The sequence below is a fragment of the Engraulis encrasicolus genome, chromosome 20, assembly GCF_034702125.1.
Source record: "Engraulis encrasicolus isolate BLACKSEA-1 chromosome 20, IST_EnEncr_1.0, whole genome shotgun sequence".
In the NCBI taxonomy this organism is placed as follows: Eukaryota; Metazoa; Chordata; class Actinopteri; order Clupeiformes; family Engraulidae; genus Engraulis; species Engraulis encrasicolus.
This window is the reverse complement of record NC_085876.1, coordinates 34,216,540-34,234,843: the sequence shown is the minus strand read 5'-3', so window position 1 is coordinate 34,234,843 and position 18,304 is coordinate 34,216,540. Positions and strand designations below refer to the sequence as shown.

The window sequence follows — 18,304 nt, the reverse complement described above, 5'->3', positions numbered from 1 at the left end:
TGTGTGTGTGTGTGTGTGTGTGTGTGTGTGTGTGTGTGTGTGTGTGTGTGTGTGTGTGTGTGTGTGTGTGTGTGTGTAGTGGGGCCAGAAGCAAGTAGAGGTTAAAGTCACAGCATGCAAATGCAACATGCATAAACGAAACAAACATGTCTGACAGCACTGAATCTCAGTAAGGTTGAGCATTTGGTTACAATATGCGCTGTAGAACTAGGGACAACACATTATGAAATGGGTCTGCAAAGTGAACGAGCAGAACTTTATGTCATAGTATATCGTCGTGGTCACGTGTGGCTTCTTTTGCGATGCCAATTTACCACCACTTTTTGTAATGCTCCAAAAACAAAAGAAAAAAAAATGATTGTATTCTGCTGTTATATACTATACACCATGTGCAGTACTGCATAGTCCCGAATCATGTTTTGTCAGAGGACCATCAAGAACCAATTACTGTTGGTCTGAGAATTCTCAAGTTCCTCGTACCTCAGATAACTTTTAGAAACAGTTCTTTGTGGAACTTTACTGAACAGTAGACATCAAAAGGGGCAGTGCTGATCCTCAGCAGCTAGAGGATCCAGACACTACAAGTGTTAAACATTGCATCCAGTTAAACGGGGGAAAAAAAAAGTTGCCCTGCTGCCTTAAGTTTGTAAGTTAACTCAAATTGAGAAAGCCTCAAGTTGAGTCAAGTCTCGAGTTGAGTTACTGTAACTTACGAACTTCAGGCAGCAGGGCAACTGACTTTTTTTACGTTTAACTGGCTTGCAATGTTTTACAGTGTAATACACAAGCGCACCTTGTTTCATCAGCTACCACAGCAAAGTAAGTTTCCACTTCAGTGAACACCAGACGCCGGTTGCTGTGTTGTCTTATCTATTATCAGTGAAATAAATACAGCTGGCAAACAGCAGTTCACAGAATAAGATTTACTATTGCAAAATGTCAAGGCAGCAAGGAGTAATAAACAATGCTTTTCTCTGTTTCACCATCATTATTCTACCATCATCATCACTACTTTCTATTTGGAACTCAGAAACAAACTGTCAAACACTTGACTTTCTTCTTTTTGTTGTTGTTTGGCAAGAAAACTACCTAATCTATGCACAAAAATGCATTCACCATCTCTACCAGAGAGAGAGAGAAGAGGAAGAAGCAGCTCTTATATATATAAAACATATATTTAGAAATATATAATAAATAAGCAGGACACCGTAAAGTCATAACAATAGCATCATATACACAGAAGCGAAAACAGAAGCCAATACTGAATTGTTTTGTTAAAAATCACAATTAAAAGGGTTGATCTGGCTGGCACAGACTAGAGTAGCTGTCATTTGACTATTAAAGGGATGGCCACAACCTTCATAAAAAAAAATGTTTTGCTTTCACACTAAAGAAAATGGACATTATTTGCTGGCTGGCTGGTACAGACTAGAGTAGCTGTCATTTGACAGACTATTAAAGGGATGGCCAGAACCTTCATAAAACACGTTTTGCTTTCACACTAAAGAAAATGGACATTATTTTTAGTCCAAGTAAACTATACTGTAGAAAGACTCACATGAGAAACAGGGCTGATGACAACATCTCATAGTTATTTTTAGAACATTGATATATTCCTAAATATAGACTTTTCTGTGTAAATAATACATATTCATTTACAATCTGATTGTGAGAGGGGCTGGAGGTTGTACTGTGGAGTAGAGAGTAGAGTGGAGTAACTATATTGATCCTTTGGGGGGATTGTTGCATACTTAGGGTCTGAAGGGTAGCCTTTTGCATATTTGTGCATAAGTAACATGTTCATTACAAGTAAATTCTTCAATGTCGGTTCTGATCCCAATTCACAAACACTCATGCCATAGGGATGGCTCTAGCTTGTTGACATACAGTATGGCATGATAGCACGGTGATGGCCATTGCCACAATGCCACAATCACGGACAGAGTCCCGATAAAGTCTCAAAGGCAGAAGTGGAGATTGCTGTTCAAAAAGTAAAAAAAAACCTTGCCATAGTATAATCGCCTGATCCGACTTCCTGAAATGCCAGCGAACACAATTCAGACAGGCAGGTTGACTAATCCTTTGAGACGGGTGCACAAGTTCACAATGGGATGCTTTTGCACACCTCAAGTCGAGGTGCGTTGGATGTAACCAATGGTATCATTAGGAAAGAAAAATCCTACACACGGTCCATTACATGCCTTCCCCACTGAAACCTTGTGAAAAATGCAGGAGTAATGGACGAATGGACGGTGTGCAGGATTTTTGTCTACTACAGTTCCCTTCAGAATGTGGGTCAGACGGCACTTTGGGCACTATGTTTCAGTGCGCAGGCCGCTCACATTGAAAATTCAGTACGCTGGAAGTCCAAACTTTCCCTCGACACTAAAGACCTCAGTGTGCAGTACGCACTAAACGTCAGTGCACTGACACAAGTGTGCCATTTGAGACACAGAAAGGGTCCAGACTCCCAGATGAAGGAGCTGTGCTTGCCAGATGTGGTGGGGTTGCCAAGTGAGTTAGTTGGGGTTGTAAAATGCCCCGTCGGTGGCGGTCGGTTCGCTGGTGAACTCTTCGTCCCTGAGGAGCCCCAGCTCAAACGCCTCCTCATCCAGGTCCAACATGTTGGCCGGGAAGCCAGCTATCTCCTGGTCCAGCCAGGACGCTGCATCTAGTGGAGAGAGGGAGAGAGAGAGAGAGAGAGAGAGAGAGAGAGAGAGAGAGAGAGAGAGAGAGGGAGAGAGAGAGAGAGAGAGAGAGAGAGAGAGAGAGAGAGAGGGGGGGAGGGAGAGAGATAGACATACATAGAATACAGACAGACGGATGAGAAGGAGAGATAGATACATAGTGAAAGGCAGAGCGACAGATAGAGAGAGGGAGAGAGAGAGACAGACAGACAGACATACATAGAATACAGATAGATGAGAAAGAGAGATAGATACAAAGTGAAAGACAGACAGAGAGAGAGAGAGAGAGAGAGTCATTTATTGGATAATATTTTTCACCAGTGTACACTGTGCTGAATTCCTTCACTGACATTCAATGTATCGTGTGCTGACCCATCACAGAAGGGTTTATCCATAAACTTAACATCTGCAGAAACAAGTTATCAGAGTATCAAGTGAGGCCATTCATAGTCTTGGAAACGGCTGAGCTGTACCTGCTAACATGGCATCGGAAAAGCTGTGGCACATGCCACTCCCATTCTTCTGGTCTTGGTCTGGCGCGAGGCCCTGGATGGCAGCTGCTTGGTCAGGCACGAGGCTCTGGAGAGAAGCGGCTTCCTTGTCTACCTCTGAGGCGGCAACAGGAAGAGACTCTTTGCACAGGTGACCCAACTGGGAAGAGAACGAGAACAACAACAACATCCAAGAACAGGATGACAGTGTGTGAGTGCAAAAAACTTGTACACATTACACAACAGATGTTTCAAGTCATACTTCAGTGATAGATCAAGTTGAGTTCACGGAAACCGATGGGTTTATATATTTGATCCAAAAAAAAAAGAAAAAGAGCCAAACTGTTCCAGGCTGGTGAATTTTGAATATCCCATATATTTTTTTTACAGTTTTCTTACAAATAACAGGCAATCAATGCTTACATCAAGTATTAAGTACCAAGTAACAGTTTGCCGGGATAAACGTTACTGATAAATCATTAAATGCACACACCTGCTGGGAGAGGGCTTTCGTCTGACTTGGAGTGAGATGCAACCCCATGTAGGATTCCTGAAGAGAGGAGAGGAAAGCAGAGGAAAGTAACGGAGATGAGAGGAAAGGAAAGGAGAGGAGAGGAAAGGAGATGAGAGAAGATGAGATGAGAGGAAAGGAGAGGAGAGGAAAGGAGATGAGAGGAGATGAGATGAGATGAGGAGTAGAGGAAAAAAGAGAGGAGGAGAGAAAAGAGGCAAAATATAATATCATTTCATTATTCGTCACTGAATGCAACGATCGAGTTGAAGTACAGAAGAGTAGATCTATTGTTCTAGAGACTGCAAAGGAAAATAAGGAAAATAATCTTTTTTGGTAACACTTTATAATAATGTCTGCTTAGTAAGGACTTAGTAAATAATTTACTAATGATGAACGAAACATTAACAAATGTTTTATTAATGCTTTATAAAACATCTACAAATAATATATACACGATTTTACATGCCTTATAACAGAGTATTGTATTTATTTACAAGCAATTTGTAAATGTTTGATAAATAAAGGATATTAACATAAAATTTCCTAGTCTTTTACAAACATTTGTTAACATTTCCTAGTCATTTACAAACATTTGTTAATGTTTTGTTCATCAATAGTTAATTATTCATTAAGTCTTTATAATGCTTTTTTGCATCCATTATTATAAAGTGTTACCTTTTTTTTTTCAAAACCTGACACATTAATATACCGCATTTCAATGCATCAATGATTATTAACACGGATGATCCCTTTTAAATAAACCATTAGAATAAATGTACGGATACCGTAGGAAAAAATGTAAGAGCAGAAACAGGATCAGCTGGCGGCTAGCTGGTCTCATAGGATTCAATGTTAACTGCTAGCTTGGAGGTAAAATTTGCACTGCCATACTGTGTAATATGAGCTTATTTCCAAAAATGGTAAAGTATGACTTTAAAATAAAAATACGGTGTAACAGTTGCATTTTCTATCAAACAGCTTCCTTGGCAGAGGTCTGCACTTTCTGAGTGCATTCCTAGTTATTATTATTATTATTCTAGATGTTTTTTCCCATTTGTTAAGCACTTTGAGTTACATGCCTTGTATGATACAGTGCTATACAAATACAATTATTATTATTATTATAGCTGGTTGAAAGGTTAAGGAGTTGGACTGAATATCACAGGGTTACAGGTTCAATACCCACCCTTACCAATCCCTTCGTCCCTCCATGGCTGAGGTGCCCTTGAGCAAACCACGTAACCCCACACCACTCCAGGGACTGTAACCAATACCCCATAATATCTGTAAGTCGCTTTGGATGACAGCGTCAGCCAAGTGTAATGCAATGTAATCTGATCACGGCAGTAAACAACAAGTGTAGCTTGGCTTACGTTGTGAAGGCCAGAGTCCAGAGCCGACTCCCCCTGTGCCGACGGCCCAGTCTGGGCCGGCCCCCCACCCTGGGCCAGGTTCTTTTGGGGGCCCCCTCCACCCAGATGGCCTCCACCAACACCACCAACACCTCCCCCACCACCACCAGCAGCAGCACCGCTCCCAGCCACCCCATCCCCCAGGTGCTGGTTCTTGGCCCTGCGGTGGTGGGCCTGGAGCCGCATCGGGGTCCCCCCCGCTCGGAGGGACGACTCTGGCACCGGGGGCCGGGTCTCCGTGCTGAACGGAGCGGGGGGAGCACCGTGGAGACCCGCGGCCATCTGCTGCTGCTGCTGCTGTCGAGTGGGATGATGAGGAAGAGGAGGAGGATGATGGGGATGTTGGGTCTGGTGCTGGTTCTGGCTGTGGTTCTGGTTCTGGTTGGGTCCAGGCCAGGATGGGTGCTGCTGCTGATGCTGATGCTGCGGCGGATGTGGATGTTGCTGCTGCTGATGCATTGGCTGGTGATGGAGAGTAGATTAGATCAGATTAGATAACTTTCATTAGTACCTTGAGGTAGATTTGATGTGCAGTCACGTAATCTCTACTCATCATAAAAAAATAAAAAATAAAAAAACATTTAAGACACACGTGACATATAAACATTTGACGTTGAACAGTTCTACTATAGACAGTACCAGGGCAGGTGGAGCGAGGTGGTTGGGCTGCAGAGAGGGAGGTGGCCACTGGCTCTGGTGCTGCTGGTGCTGCTGGTGGTGCTGCTGGTGCTGCTGTTGATGTTGCTGTGTAAAGGGCTGGTGCTGGCCGTAGGGCACCGGAGGCGGCAGGGCACCCATGTGGTGGAGAGGCCGACTGCTGCCTTCACAGTGGTAGCGAGACTGCAAGGGGTGCTGGTGCTGCTGCTGCTGCTGGTGCTGGTGCTGTTGATGTGACTGGAGCTGGTGGGGGCCCGGCTGGCTGTGGAGCTGGTGGGGGCCCGGCTGGCTGTGGGGGTAGGCAGGCTGGTGCTGGAGCTGGAGCTGGAGCTGGGGAGGAGGAGGGCTGGGGGCCTGGAGGTGCTTCAGGAGGTGGCTCTGCTGCTACAATATGATATGGTAAGATATGATAAGACGTTATGGTGAGTTTTCATTTAACTTTGTTTATGCATCCCTGAGCAAGACTCGTTTAAGAAGGAGAGGACACGGAAATAACATAACATCACAAGGCTATTGCACTTGTGCCATGCATGTGGAGCATAAAGCACCATCAGACCAAAACAGAACCTGGATCATGGGATCATAGTAGCCCACCGTCACAGATAAAGGCAGGACAGGGGACACAGGCCTATGTACAGACATACAGATATACAGGGGTTAGACGATGAAACTGAAGCACTTGTCATTTTAGGTGCTGTTTCCACGTAGCCGGATATTTCTTTAGGTGGTAACGCAACATGTGGATACATTTTTAAAAAGGCCTACACGTACAACAGAGTTCACAAATTCACATATCAAAAATCTGGCTTTAAAAACGTCCCATTCAGGGAACTAAAATGCACCTGTTTCTATTTTTTACACCTAAACCAGAGAAAAAATACCCACTTATTAGGGGCCAAGCAGCGAAGCTGGCGAAGGCCCCTACTGTTTTAGCTGGTATTCTTATTATTATTATTATTATGTCACCTCTTTCCTCTCCTTAGCAAGTCTATGGCAGCCCATAGAACCGTAGGTAGGAAAATGCTGTAAATTGGCAAACACATTAGGGATAGTCTCAGCATTATCCACAGTGATTTACAGGTCCCCAGCCCCAACACTCTAGCGCCACCAGCAGGTCAAAGTTGCAGGTACATTTCTGCTTGTAACTTTTGAACCGCTGGGCCAATTTTCATAAACTTGGTATCCCTGGATTCCTTGAGCCAAGACGAATCCAACGCACACTATGACGTCATTTTCCGCCTGGATAATTTTCCCGCCATTTTGAATTTTGTGAAATTCGAGAAAAATGCAAATTTTCCCGCAATTTTTCACCAATTCGCCCGAAACTTGGTATATAGTATCTCTGGACTGAGCTACACATGGGGTCTCAAGGAATATTGGATATCTTTTATCGTTTAGCCATGACAGCCAATCAAAATTGTCGTAAAAGTGGCAAAACAGGAAGTGAGGTCATATCTCAGCAACCGTTTGTCGAATTAGGCTAGGATTTTTCACACACATAGTAGTCCATCCCATGACCTACCACAAAAAAAATCAGATCCCCAGCATAAACTCTGTAGCGCCACCAACAGGTCAAAGTTTTAGCTACATTTTTGCCTGTAGCTTTTGAACCGTACTTCCAATTTTCAAAATATTGGTACACGGGTCATCTTCACACTATGTTGCACCCAGGTATGGATTTTCGTAACGATTGAAAAAACTATCAGCTCACAGCAACCATTCAAAATTGTGGAAAGAATGGAGGGATTTGTTCTAATCTCTCTGTCCCCTCTGGCACCGGCTGCGCACGTTCACTGACACCATTCTCGGCAGGGGGCCTGGACACAAAAGAGACGAGAGCTTATGTGTGTGCGTAGTTCTGCTATTGCTTTAAAGTGTCAACCAAAGCCCCACTGCCCCAGCCCCTGCAGTCTCTGCAGTCTCTGTTCAAACTAAACTTGGTTCACATGATCACCTTCCCCTCCAAAGATTGCACACCAACATCAGTGATTTGGCCTAAAGGGGGCGCTGCAGTTAATTTGGTTGCAGTGGCGACTTGGGCAAGTTTACTGCTTGGCCCCGCATTGCTGCTTGCAGCTATATTTATTATTAAAAATATTAAAATATTAAAAATATTTGGCTACGTGGAAACAGCACCTCAGTTTCATTGTCTAAGCCTTGTGCATGCATCCACCCATCCAACCCTTGTAACTTGAGGACATTACCTGCTGCTGCTGCTGCTGCTGCTGTGTTGGCTGTGGCTGCTGCTGTGTGGGTGTCTGTGGATGATGACACTGGGGAACCTTCAATTAGAACAAACAGACAGACATTATGTGGGTTGTAAGTGAAATTGTCCATCATTGGCATTTATTTTAGTAAACAGGAGAAAGATAATAAATACAGTAAACTTGATATTTTTTTGGCTGAATGCATGGAAGTGTTTTTTAATGACAAACAAGAGTTCAAGCTCAATACTTTCTGCTGTCTGTCATCTTACGGAGCTATGAACAGAGATATTTTTTTTGTGTGTGTTGAGTTTTTAGTACGGCCCTGGCTACACTTACGCAGATCATTTTATTTATTTATATAGTTTAAATCCATTTACATATTTTGATCCTGCTAACCATTGTGACAGGTGCGTTTTAGAAAATTCTAGTTATGAAAAAAATATCCGTTCTACGGGAGCTTGAGGGGGGCACATCATTCTACAAAGCTGTATAATAATCAAACAGCTTACAGAAAATGATTGTTGTTATTATTATGATGTTGCCATCATTGGCATGCTTATGATGAGGATGGAGGGTGTTGGCATGCTTATGATGAGGTCAAGAGGGTGTTTGTTTTAAAAAAAAAAAAAAAGGTTGAGAACCACTGGTCTAAATCCAAACCTGTGGCTTGGGGTAGGCCGGTGGCTGCTGCTGCTGCTGCTGCTGCTGCTGCTGCTGGTGGTGGTTCTGCTGCTGCTGCTGGTTCTGATTATGCTGCTGGTGCTGGTGCTGGTGTTGCTGCATGGGGGGCTGGTGGGGAGCTGGAGGCTGGAGGTTTGGCATCATCTGGGCTCCCTGCTGTTGCTGCTGCTGTTGAGGCTGCTGGTAGAGGTTGGCACTGGTCGGCACACTGGGATCCCCACTCAGAAGGGTCTGCTGCTGCTGCTGTGGTGTATCTGGAGGAGGATATGGCGGATGGTGCTGCAAGGGCTGCTGGGATAGAGGGGGACCAGGAAGTGGAGGTCCAGGAGGCGGGGGAGGGGGAGGGCCGGAGTGCTGCAGGGGCTGGCTGTAGGGGTAGGTGGGCGGACGCGAGTCTCGGGACAGCTGATTGGTGTTGAGGAGCACTCCCTGCAAAAGGGGAGGGCAATCAAGCAGTTATTTTACATAGTCAAAAGAAGAGGTGGACAAAGTAGAGGTACAAGTAAATTTACGATGTAAGCACAATGCTATGCAGTTAGACTAGTTATTCCATTGTACCAAATGATGTGACTAGACATTATTGTTATTGAAAAAAAACTAAAAACATAAAAAGAAAACCCTCAAATTTGATCGAACCAGCACAGAATCAGGCACACTGTTCTTTAGTAACTGTAGACCAGTTACTGAGTGAAGTTAGGAAGGAAACTCTGGCAGGTTTTTTTTTTTATTGTACTTCTATGTGTACTTTTACTTTGGCCCGCTCTGGTTGACAGAGTCAAGGGTCCTCGCGTATTAGTTCTGAAGGTGCAGGATTTAGAAACTTTATTAATAAAAGGAAAACATCAGCACACTTGTGATGAAGCTGTAGAGACCGAAAGCATGCAACACAATCAGTAAAGCCATCTAGCAACAGATGGAAAATTATTTAACAGATGACCATGATAAAAAACACTCTGCCATTTTAAAATGTGAGATATCAACTTCTTAGGCATTGCCCCAAGCAGACCGAAAAGTGTTGGAACTGTTCCCTTTTTCTTTTACTTGTACTTCTACTTTTGACACCTCTGCGATCTGGGAACCAAGCAATACTCTACCTGCGTGATGGAGGAGAGAGTTGGAGACATGGTCGGGGAGAACTGCTTGGGGTGGTGCCAACGAGAGTCCCCTCCAGTGGGCAGCATCAGGGGGCTCAGCTGGTTCCTCTTCCGCGAGGACGAGCCCCCATGTGGAGTAGGAGGATGCGATTGGTTAGATGCCCGCGGGGAGCCCGACAAGGAGGAGGAGGAGCAGGAGCGGGAGCCACCAATCCCACTGCTGTAGCTGCAGTGGCTCGCTCCTGATTGGAGGGATTGGCTGCTGAGGGAGGAGCTACTCAGGGAGGAGAGCAGGGATTGGTTGCTGAGGGAGGACTTGAGGGAGGAGTTGCTGAGAGAGAGGTGTAAGGAGGTGGAGCTTAGGGAGTTGGGCAGGGAGTTGTTGCTAAGCGACGACTGTATGTTGGGGCTGCTTAGTGACGACTGGAGCAAGGGGTTGCTGAGAGGAGCGGGCATCGGGGATAGGCCTGAAAAAGACAAAAATAAAAATTAGCTATTTATAAATACTTTGTTATTATTATAATAATACTTTCAGCATTTCAGATAATTTCTTCAATGTCTTCCATCACATACTGTATATCTACTACCCATTACATTACATTGCACTTAGCTGACACTTTCATTTATTCAAAGGGACTTACAACTATTATTTTCAGGGTTATGGTTACAGTCCCTGGAGCAATGTGGGGCTAGGTGCCTTGCTCAAGGGCACTTCAGCAATGGATGAAGATGTAGGGAGAGGTCAGGGGGGTTTCAAACAGGCAACCTCTAGATTGAAAGACCAACTCTCAAACCACTAGGCCACGTCTGCCCATATAGATCCTTTTTTTCCATTTACTGTTCATATGTCTGGAATCTGCAAGGAAATCAAGTCAGCTAGCCTATGAGTAAACACTGCCCCATCACAACAAAGACTAGGCTTCAGCATTTCAAACCATACCGCCAACTCTTAGCTCTTCAAGCCATAATCCACCAGTTCTGGAAATAAGATCATTCTATAGCTCCCTTTAAAATATCGAGTTTTATTTTACCCCTATACTTCCAGTACTCCTGTAATAACAACATCATACTGGTACCGGGTAGGTGGTAGGCATTGATTATATTCCTATCATAACATTAACATAATACTGGTACGGGGTAGGTGGTAGGCATTGATTATATTACTATCATAATAACACAATACTGTACCAGGTAGGGGGTAGGCATTGATTATATTAATATCATAATTACAAAATAATACATATACATATTTATAATAACATAATAAACCAGGTAGGTGATAAGCATTGATTATATTCCAATCATAATATTAACAGAATACTGGTACCGGGTAGGTGGTAGGCCTCGTCTGCCTTGATGTTGGGGTGCATGTGAGCACGGGCTCCAGGCAGGTGATCTGAGCTGCTGGAGGAGGCCAGGCAGGGGCCCTGGCCCAGGGGGTCCATCTCCAGCCCAGTGGGCTGAGGAGACGGCAGGTGCAGGCTGGACAGGTCCGGCAGAGAGCCGCTCATGCTGAGGGAGGAGGGCAGCGGGAGCAGGTTGCCGCCCTGCTGGCTGGGAGTGGGAACAGCTCTGTGGGGAGAGGGAGTCGAAAGGAAGTCACCAGGGCCCTAAATTCACTTTTTTCCACCAACAACCAAAATGGCTAGTAATGGCTAGCCAAACTAGCCAAGCACACACTCGCCAAACACAATCATACACTAGCCAAAACACACGCTCACCAATTGGTCAAAGTGGCTAGTAAAATGGTCTTATCTACTAACCAAACTAAAATTTCACCAGCATTTGGCAGTTGGCTGTTGTTAATTTAGAGCCCTGGTCGTCACAATCACGTTTCCGCTATGTAGAACCTGTGCTAGGTGAATGCCAACCATGTACTTGGGAGTGTACTGTAAATATACTTCAAGCATGCCTGTTATATATTTACAATACTTAATATGATATACTTTTTATAGACTTAAATGTTCCAATGTAGTCCAAAGAAGCATGAAGTTAATATACTTTTATCGAACTTCTAGTAACAATAAAATGTTATAGAAGTGTACTCAAGCACACTCTTAATGCCATACGATTGCATAAAAAGCGTGTTTGGAGCATACTTTCGAAAGTATGCTTGTAGTGCACTTAAAGTTGTCCAAAAGCGGTGCCAATTTAGCATCCTCAGTGTGCTGCAAGTGTGTTGAAGTACTGCTTTAGTAGTGCTTCAGCGCACTAATAGTGCAATGAAGCGCACTTTAAATCGCCGAAAATAGTACACTTTGTACTAAGTACGGTCAAAAAAAGTACACTTTAAGTATATGGGTTTTTCACCTGGGACTGCCTCCACATTTTCCCCCCTCCTCAATATGGCGAAACGTTGATATTTATGCAAAAAAATCCCAGATGTCCAACTGAGTGAATGGAGAGACGAACATATCCTCCTCTTCACCATCATCGTCATCATTATCACAATTTGTTTTCTATTCATGGTCAAATTGGCTGACCGTTGCACTACACTCTTTTAAAGTGAAGCCTGGAGTATAAAATCAAAAAATAATAGAAAGGAGAACATCGAAAAAAGAGTAGGGCATACAGAGGATGATAAATGATAGAACAGCAGAGAGAAGAGAGCAGGTACAAGAAGCACCACAGAAGAGAACGTGACCCAATACACTGTGGACAGGCAAACGGAAAGGTAGACAGAACGGTGGACAGACAGAAAGACGGACGGATGGATGGACTGACAGAGAGAGATACAGACAGATGGACGGACAGACAGGCAGGCAGGCAGACAGAAACCCAGACAGACAGACAGACAGAAACCCAGACAGACAGACAGATAGACGGCAATACCCAACGGGGGACCAGCTAATAACAACAGCAACAGCAACATGAGAGGATGCCAGAGAAAAAGGAGAGCCAATCAGGGCTGGGGATACAGCATTTCCTTTGGCCGTGTGATTGGGCGGATGTGACGGGTCACATGACAGGAAGTGACAGGGAATGTGACAGGAAGTGAGGGCTGACTCACGGTTGGCTGGAGGCACTGGTGGCACGGTTGGCTAGGGCACTTCCGGATGGCACTTGGGAAAGCTGAAGACACAGGGTGACGGACAAATGACATCATTACTGTCAAGGCCATACACATCACCACTAACAAGACACACACACATCATTACCAGCAAGACACATCATTACCACCAAAGCACACAAATCAATGTCGCACATATAATGTATTTACTATCAAGGCCAGACACCTCATTACTATCAAGGTACAGACATCATTACCATCAAGGCACACAATGATCATTGCTATACATGCAACACATATCTTTATTTGTTTTGAAAAGTATGTTTATGCCTTTATTTCATAATGACAGTGAAGAGATGACAGGAAATGTTAGGAAATGACGTTGGTCATTGGAATGGAACCCTGGTCGCTGGTGTGATGGTACGGTGTCTTAGTCATTACAGCCACGGCCAAGGCCATTTACAAATCATTACTACACAGGGCATTTCTCGAAACCATAGTTGTTTGCAATACAATTTCTCATTGACAATTATGTTAGCAACTTTGTTGTTTGCAATACAATTTCTCATTGACAACTACCCAAGTTGCTTAGTGGCAACAACTACGCTTTCGAGAAATGCACCCCAGGCCTGTAACTGGCCACAGGCAAAGACAGCAGGAACACACAGTGAAAAGCACACTGTACGTTACTATTAACATGTGTAGAAGTGTGGCACACTGTGTAGAAGTGTAAGATGTAACAAATATACCTTATTCTTCAATGGCTTGTTTTCCTCTGGTAAATTCTCCTCTATGAGAGGTACTGGGTACGGAAAAGCTGGAGACAAAAAAAAGAGAAAACGCATTCATAGCAGAATGTGATGACAGGAGTGGAACACTGGAAGACAAATGGAACACAATGGATTGTGTCAGAGTTATCACCCAGTGAGCAGACGGAACGTCTTCTGATTGGCTGAGCAGGTGTCCTTTATTCCCCGCTAGCAGGACACCTATGATATCATGCGGGCGTGCGGGCGTCCAAGTTGCTTCTTTTCTACCCGCGTCATTAGTTCTATCGCATCTGGTTGTCTAGTCAAGACCCCGTTACTAATTCTATCGCATCTGGTTGTCAAGTCAAAAACTCAGTCGTCAATTCTATCGCATTTGTTTGTCTAGTCGTTTGTCAAAACGCTCCGCCTCTTCCATTATTTCCCTTGATATCGGGACACCTCGTCAACCGTTATTCCATACTTATTATATGGTTGTGACGTCATTGGTCGAATGCTCCATTCATTTCAACGGGGCTCCCCAACGTTCGCACGTCTGTTATTTTTCGATAACGGACGGGTTGGTCTATAACAGACCGCTGTCAATGGCAACAAGACTTTTCACTGCTAAAGCGACTTTTCAACAAGACTCTAATCAGCTGCTGTGATAGACAACACCTGTTGTCCTGGCTACCTAGCTGTTAGCGGTGTTCCACAACGGCACTGTTTTGTTTTGCGCAGCAACAATCCTTTGACATTAAAAACTATTATAGCCTAGACTTCACATTAAATATGCCTAAAGAAATGTCCCCGCCATGTGTGAATCATTTAAGTATATCCATATAATAAGCGGGTTAACTTTCGGCGAGTCGGTCGCTTTGTGGAATAGCAGCACTTCAGAGAGAACAAGACCCCTCCGCTCCGCGTCGGGGTCTAAAGATTCTCTCTGTCGTGCTGCTATTCCACGGTAGCGACCTTCTCGCCGAACGTTAACCCTTACATAATGGGCTGTCGTGCCCTAATGGTGAAGGAGATGAGCTTTAGATCCGAGATTTGAGTCCCAACCCTTCCCGTCTCTATCACACTCCATGGCTGAAGTTCCTAACCCCACACTGCTCCTGGGACTGAAACCAATACCCTGTGAACACCTGTAGGTCGCTTTGGATAAAAGCGTCAGCTAAGTGTAAAGTAATGTAATGTAAAGATAATAATCGGAAAAACAGGGCAGCACACTATCTGCCATAGAATTCAGGGAGTAATGCCATGGCACAGTGGAGGACAGTTGAGCACTAAGGTCCATGTTTGACATAAAATCCACTCAAAAGACAGCAACCCAAAGTGGTTCAAGTATTTTCAAATCAGTTCTGTGTGTGTGTGTGTGTGTGTGTGTGTGTGTGTGTGTGTGTGTGTGTGTGTGTGTGTGTGTGTGTGTGTGTGTGTGTGTGTGTGTGTGTGTGTGTAAACCAGTGCACGAAGACAGTAACCCCGAGAAAGAGAACGTACAGGCTTGTAATTACTACCCTCTCCAGCTGGTGCTACATACCGTGGTGGAGGAAGTGCGTGTGTGTGTTGGCACGCGAGTGGGTGTGGGCGTGTGAGTAGGCACGCGAGTCGGTGTGTGTGTGGTATGTGTGTGGGCGCATGAGTGGGTGTACATGCTTGTGCGTGTGTGTGTGTGTGTGTGTGTGTGTGTGTGTGTGTGTGTGTGTGTGTGTGCGTGCGTGCGTGCGTGCGTGCGCATGAGTGGGTGTGTGTGGGTGTGTGTGTGCATATGCTGCTGAGAACCCACCACTACGTCTATTCCGGGGCGTGAGACCCTGGCCGGAGCCCATCTGGTCTCCAATGTGTGTGTTGCGTACGGTGGTGTGCAGCGCAGAGTCAGAGTTGGTCCTGTTAACATAGAAGAGAGAGCAGATTAGAAGAGGAGAGAGAAGACAAAGAGCTGCAGTAATGAGCTGTTGAGGGGACCAGTGGATGGGAGTTGAGAGAGAGAGAGAGAGAGAGAAAGGGGCGAGCAGAAAGAGAGAGAGAGAGAAAGAGAGGACAGAGAAGGGGAGTAGAAAGAGAGAGAGAGAGAGAGAGAGAGAGAGAGAGAGAGAGAGAGAAAGGGGCGAGCAGAAAGAGAGAGAGAGAGAAAGAGAGGACAGAGAAGGGGAGTAGAAAGAGAGAGGGACAGAGAGAGCGAGAGAGCGAGAGAGAGAGAGAGAGAGAGAGAGAGAGAGAGAGAGAGAGAGAGAGAGAGAGAGAGAGAGAGAGAGAGAGAGAGAGGGAGAGAAAGGGGCGAGCAGAAAGAGAGAGAGAGAGAAAGAGAGGACAGAGAAGGGGAGTAGGGAGAGAGAGAGAGAGAGAGAGAGAGAGAGAGAGAGAGAGAGAGAGAGAGAGAGGGAGGGAGAGCTGCATGCTGTTGCAGTACTGACCTGTTGAGGGGCCCGGTAGCTGGTAGCTGCACCTCCTGACCCCTCTCCACACCACAGCTGGCCGGCCAGTTCCTAAACCAGCCACAAGACCAGGAGGAGGAGGAGGAGGAGGAGGAGGAGGAACATGACAAGAACAAGAGAAGACCAATGAAAAGGGAGCTGTGTACAAGTTGGTATTTTCATGAATGAACACAGGCCAAAGGACAAAATAACAAAACTACTGAACAGCACGAAAGAGTAGGTTTGGAGGGCTGCAGCATTAACGCTGTGGACACATGTAGACGAATCGAGTGAAGCAAAGAGAGGTGAAGTTCAATGCTCCATTTTGACAGCTCAACAGTCATCAGGTCGTCACATTGAATCACATCTATTGAAACATTTATTTTGTTGATTTGATAGGCCACCGTATGCAAAATTCAATCCTCATTTGCACAATTTTAAACTTGCCCGAATATTTTCACTTCGCTTTGCCCCTGTTTGCTTGTCTTTGCGTCCCTCCTAAGAATGAATGGCAAAGTTTGCTTTGCTTGGCCAAATTCGTGTGAATTAGGGTTGTAATAATATTGTATCAAATCGAGAAATCGTGATACGCAGAGTCACGATACTGTATAGTGACAACAAGAAGGAAGTATCATGATACGCCATTTCAAAGTTCTGTCAGTCAGAAAACAACCACATGATATGATGTGATGGTGCTTCCGAGCTTCAAATCAATATCATTATTTTTTTATTTTATTATTTACATTACTATTTCGAGTCGTAAATATTAAACTGTGATCAGAAATTCTATCTTACACAACGAGGAAATCTTGCCCGACAATCACTTGCGATGGGTGGTGTAACGTTCCACCGATTGTCGCAAGTGGGGTTTTCAGCCAAGAATCGGGCCGATAGTCGTCTAGTTTGCATCTGGCTTTACAGTGTTTTTACAGTAGACATCATATACCATAATTACATACGGTATGTAACACATAATGTGCACTCCACTCCACATACTGTACTCATCACTGCCAATCATCCTCACCCTTAGTTACGGAGCATGAACCTACATGTGATTATACAGTTCTTACATGTGCTTAATGTCACATTATATCACTCAGACTTGATGATCTAGATACCACTCTAACATGGAGAGCACAAGTGTAAATCAAGGCAATCTTGTACATCATGCATATCATATTTAGCCTGGCTCTCGCGAGACCCCTAGTGCTTCGTGCATCTTCGTTACACTTCGTAGGATGACAATCCATCTGCATGAGAGCCAGGTTATATCATATTGACACAACCAAACAAAATGCTTCGAATTAGTACTTAAAAGGTGTATTGCATTACATTATATTATTACATTGCATAATCATTATGAAAAGGACAACAATAAATAGATCTAATACTAAGTAGATATGCAGAGATATAGACCATGTAAGTAGTGTCTGTCAATGCACACACACACACACACACACACACAAACGCACGCACAAACGCACATACACACGTTAGTTGTTAATGGACAGGACATGGCTTTGTTGGGATCTGATGCTTACCGTCTCCAGTAGGAGGAGGGAGGAGGAGGGGACTGGTGCACAGAGTGGTACGGTGCGCTGTCCGTCTAAAAGGTCAAAGGTTAAGGCTCAAAACAAGTCTGGTGATTCATCACAGTACCTGAAGGTCAGAAGGGACTTAACCCATTGATGCTGGATGTTGCGTTGCGCAACATTGGCCCTGACCCCTGGAGCTGCATGACGCAACATTCAGGCTCATGAGATTTGAGACTATTTTATTAAAAATCTTGGTATGTTAGAGCTGAGGTTCTTCGCGTTTAAATGCAAGTTAATGCATGTTTTTAGTATGTGCTTCAGAGGCTGAGATATTTAGGTTTTTAGAGGCTCAGGGCAAGTTTACTCAAAAGGGCTATAGGCATTCAGCAGCGTTTTTTGCAGGTCCTTTAAGCGTCAATGGGTTAAGGTAGTAATTCAACTTTTGCATGTGGACCCAGAGGTGTATACAGTAGAAGTACTCTCACTCGTATGTGATTGTACACAGTTTATACACCAATTATTCCACTGTACCTAATAAGGCAGATACACTGTGAGAGTGCTTCTACTTTCACTTTATACACCTCTGTTTACACCGTACACCTTTGAATGATAACCTTTCATCAGTTAGGCCACACCAATTTAATTTGTTGGATATTGGATTTTTTCAGGAAAAAGTTGAAGCGAGAGGGCGAAAAAAAAAAAAAAAAAAAAAAATTAGTCGTGTGGTTATACCACCTGTATATCAGCCTCACATGGACCTCCAAAGGAAGGTGCAAGACAGGCAAACACCTGGGCATGGAGAAGGACAGTGTAGAAGGGAATTAAGGCAGCCAAATAGACCAGGCACAAAATT

At 44.5% G+C, this 18,304-nt stretch overlaps 1 protein-coding gene across 1 annotated transcript in view; it reads right to left on the bottom strand.

Annotated features, from left to right (window-relative positions):
• Positions 1-908: 908 nt before the first annotated feature.
• The window catches only part of crtc2 (CREB regulated transcription coactivator 2), a 24,883-nt gene continuing 7,487 nt past the window's right edge, over positions 909-18,304 (bottom strand). The window contains exons 4-17 of the mRNA XM_063185801.1: positions 17,458-17,522; positions 15,917-15,988; positions 15,289-15,389; positions 13,503-13,570; positions 12,754-12,815; positions 11,071-11,315; positions 9,744-10,210; positions 8,629-9,078; positions 7,966-8,043; positions 5,744-6,145; positions 5,066-5,566; positions 3,672-3,728; positions 3,161-3,338; positions 909-2,671 (exon numbers count right to left, since the gene is read on the bottom strand). Coding sequence (XP_063041871.1) covers positions 2,520-2,671; positions 3,161-3,338; positions 3,672-3,728; positions 5,066-5,566; positions 5,744-6,145; positions 7,966-8,043; positions 8,629-9,078; positions 9,744-10,210; positions 11,071-11,315; positions 12,754-12,815; positions 13,503-13,570; positions 15,289-15,389; positions 15,917-15,988; positions 17,458-17,522 — 2,898 coding nt within the window. The 3' untranslated portion in view covers positions 909-2,519. The remainder of the gene's footprint in view (positions 2,672-3,160; positions 3,339-3,671; positions 3,729-5,065; positions 5,567-5,743; positions 6,146-7,965; positions 8,044-8,628; positions 9,079-9,743; positions 10,211-11,070; positions 11,316-12,753; positions 12,816-13,502; positions 13,571-15,288; positions 15,390-15,916; positions 15,989-17,457; positions 17,523-18,304) is intronic.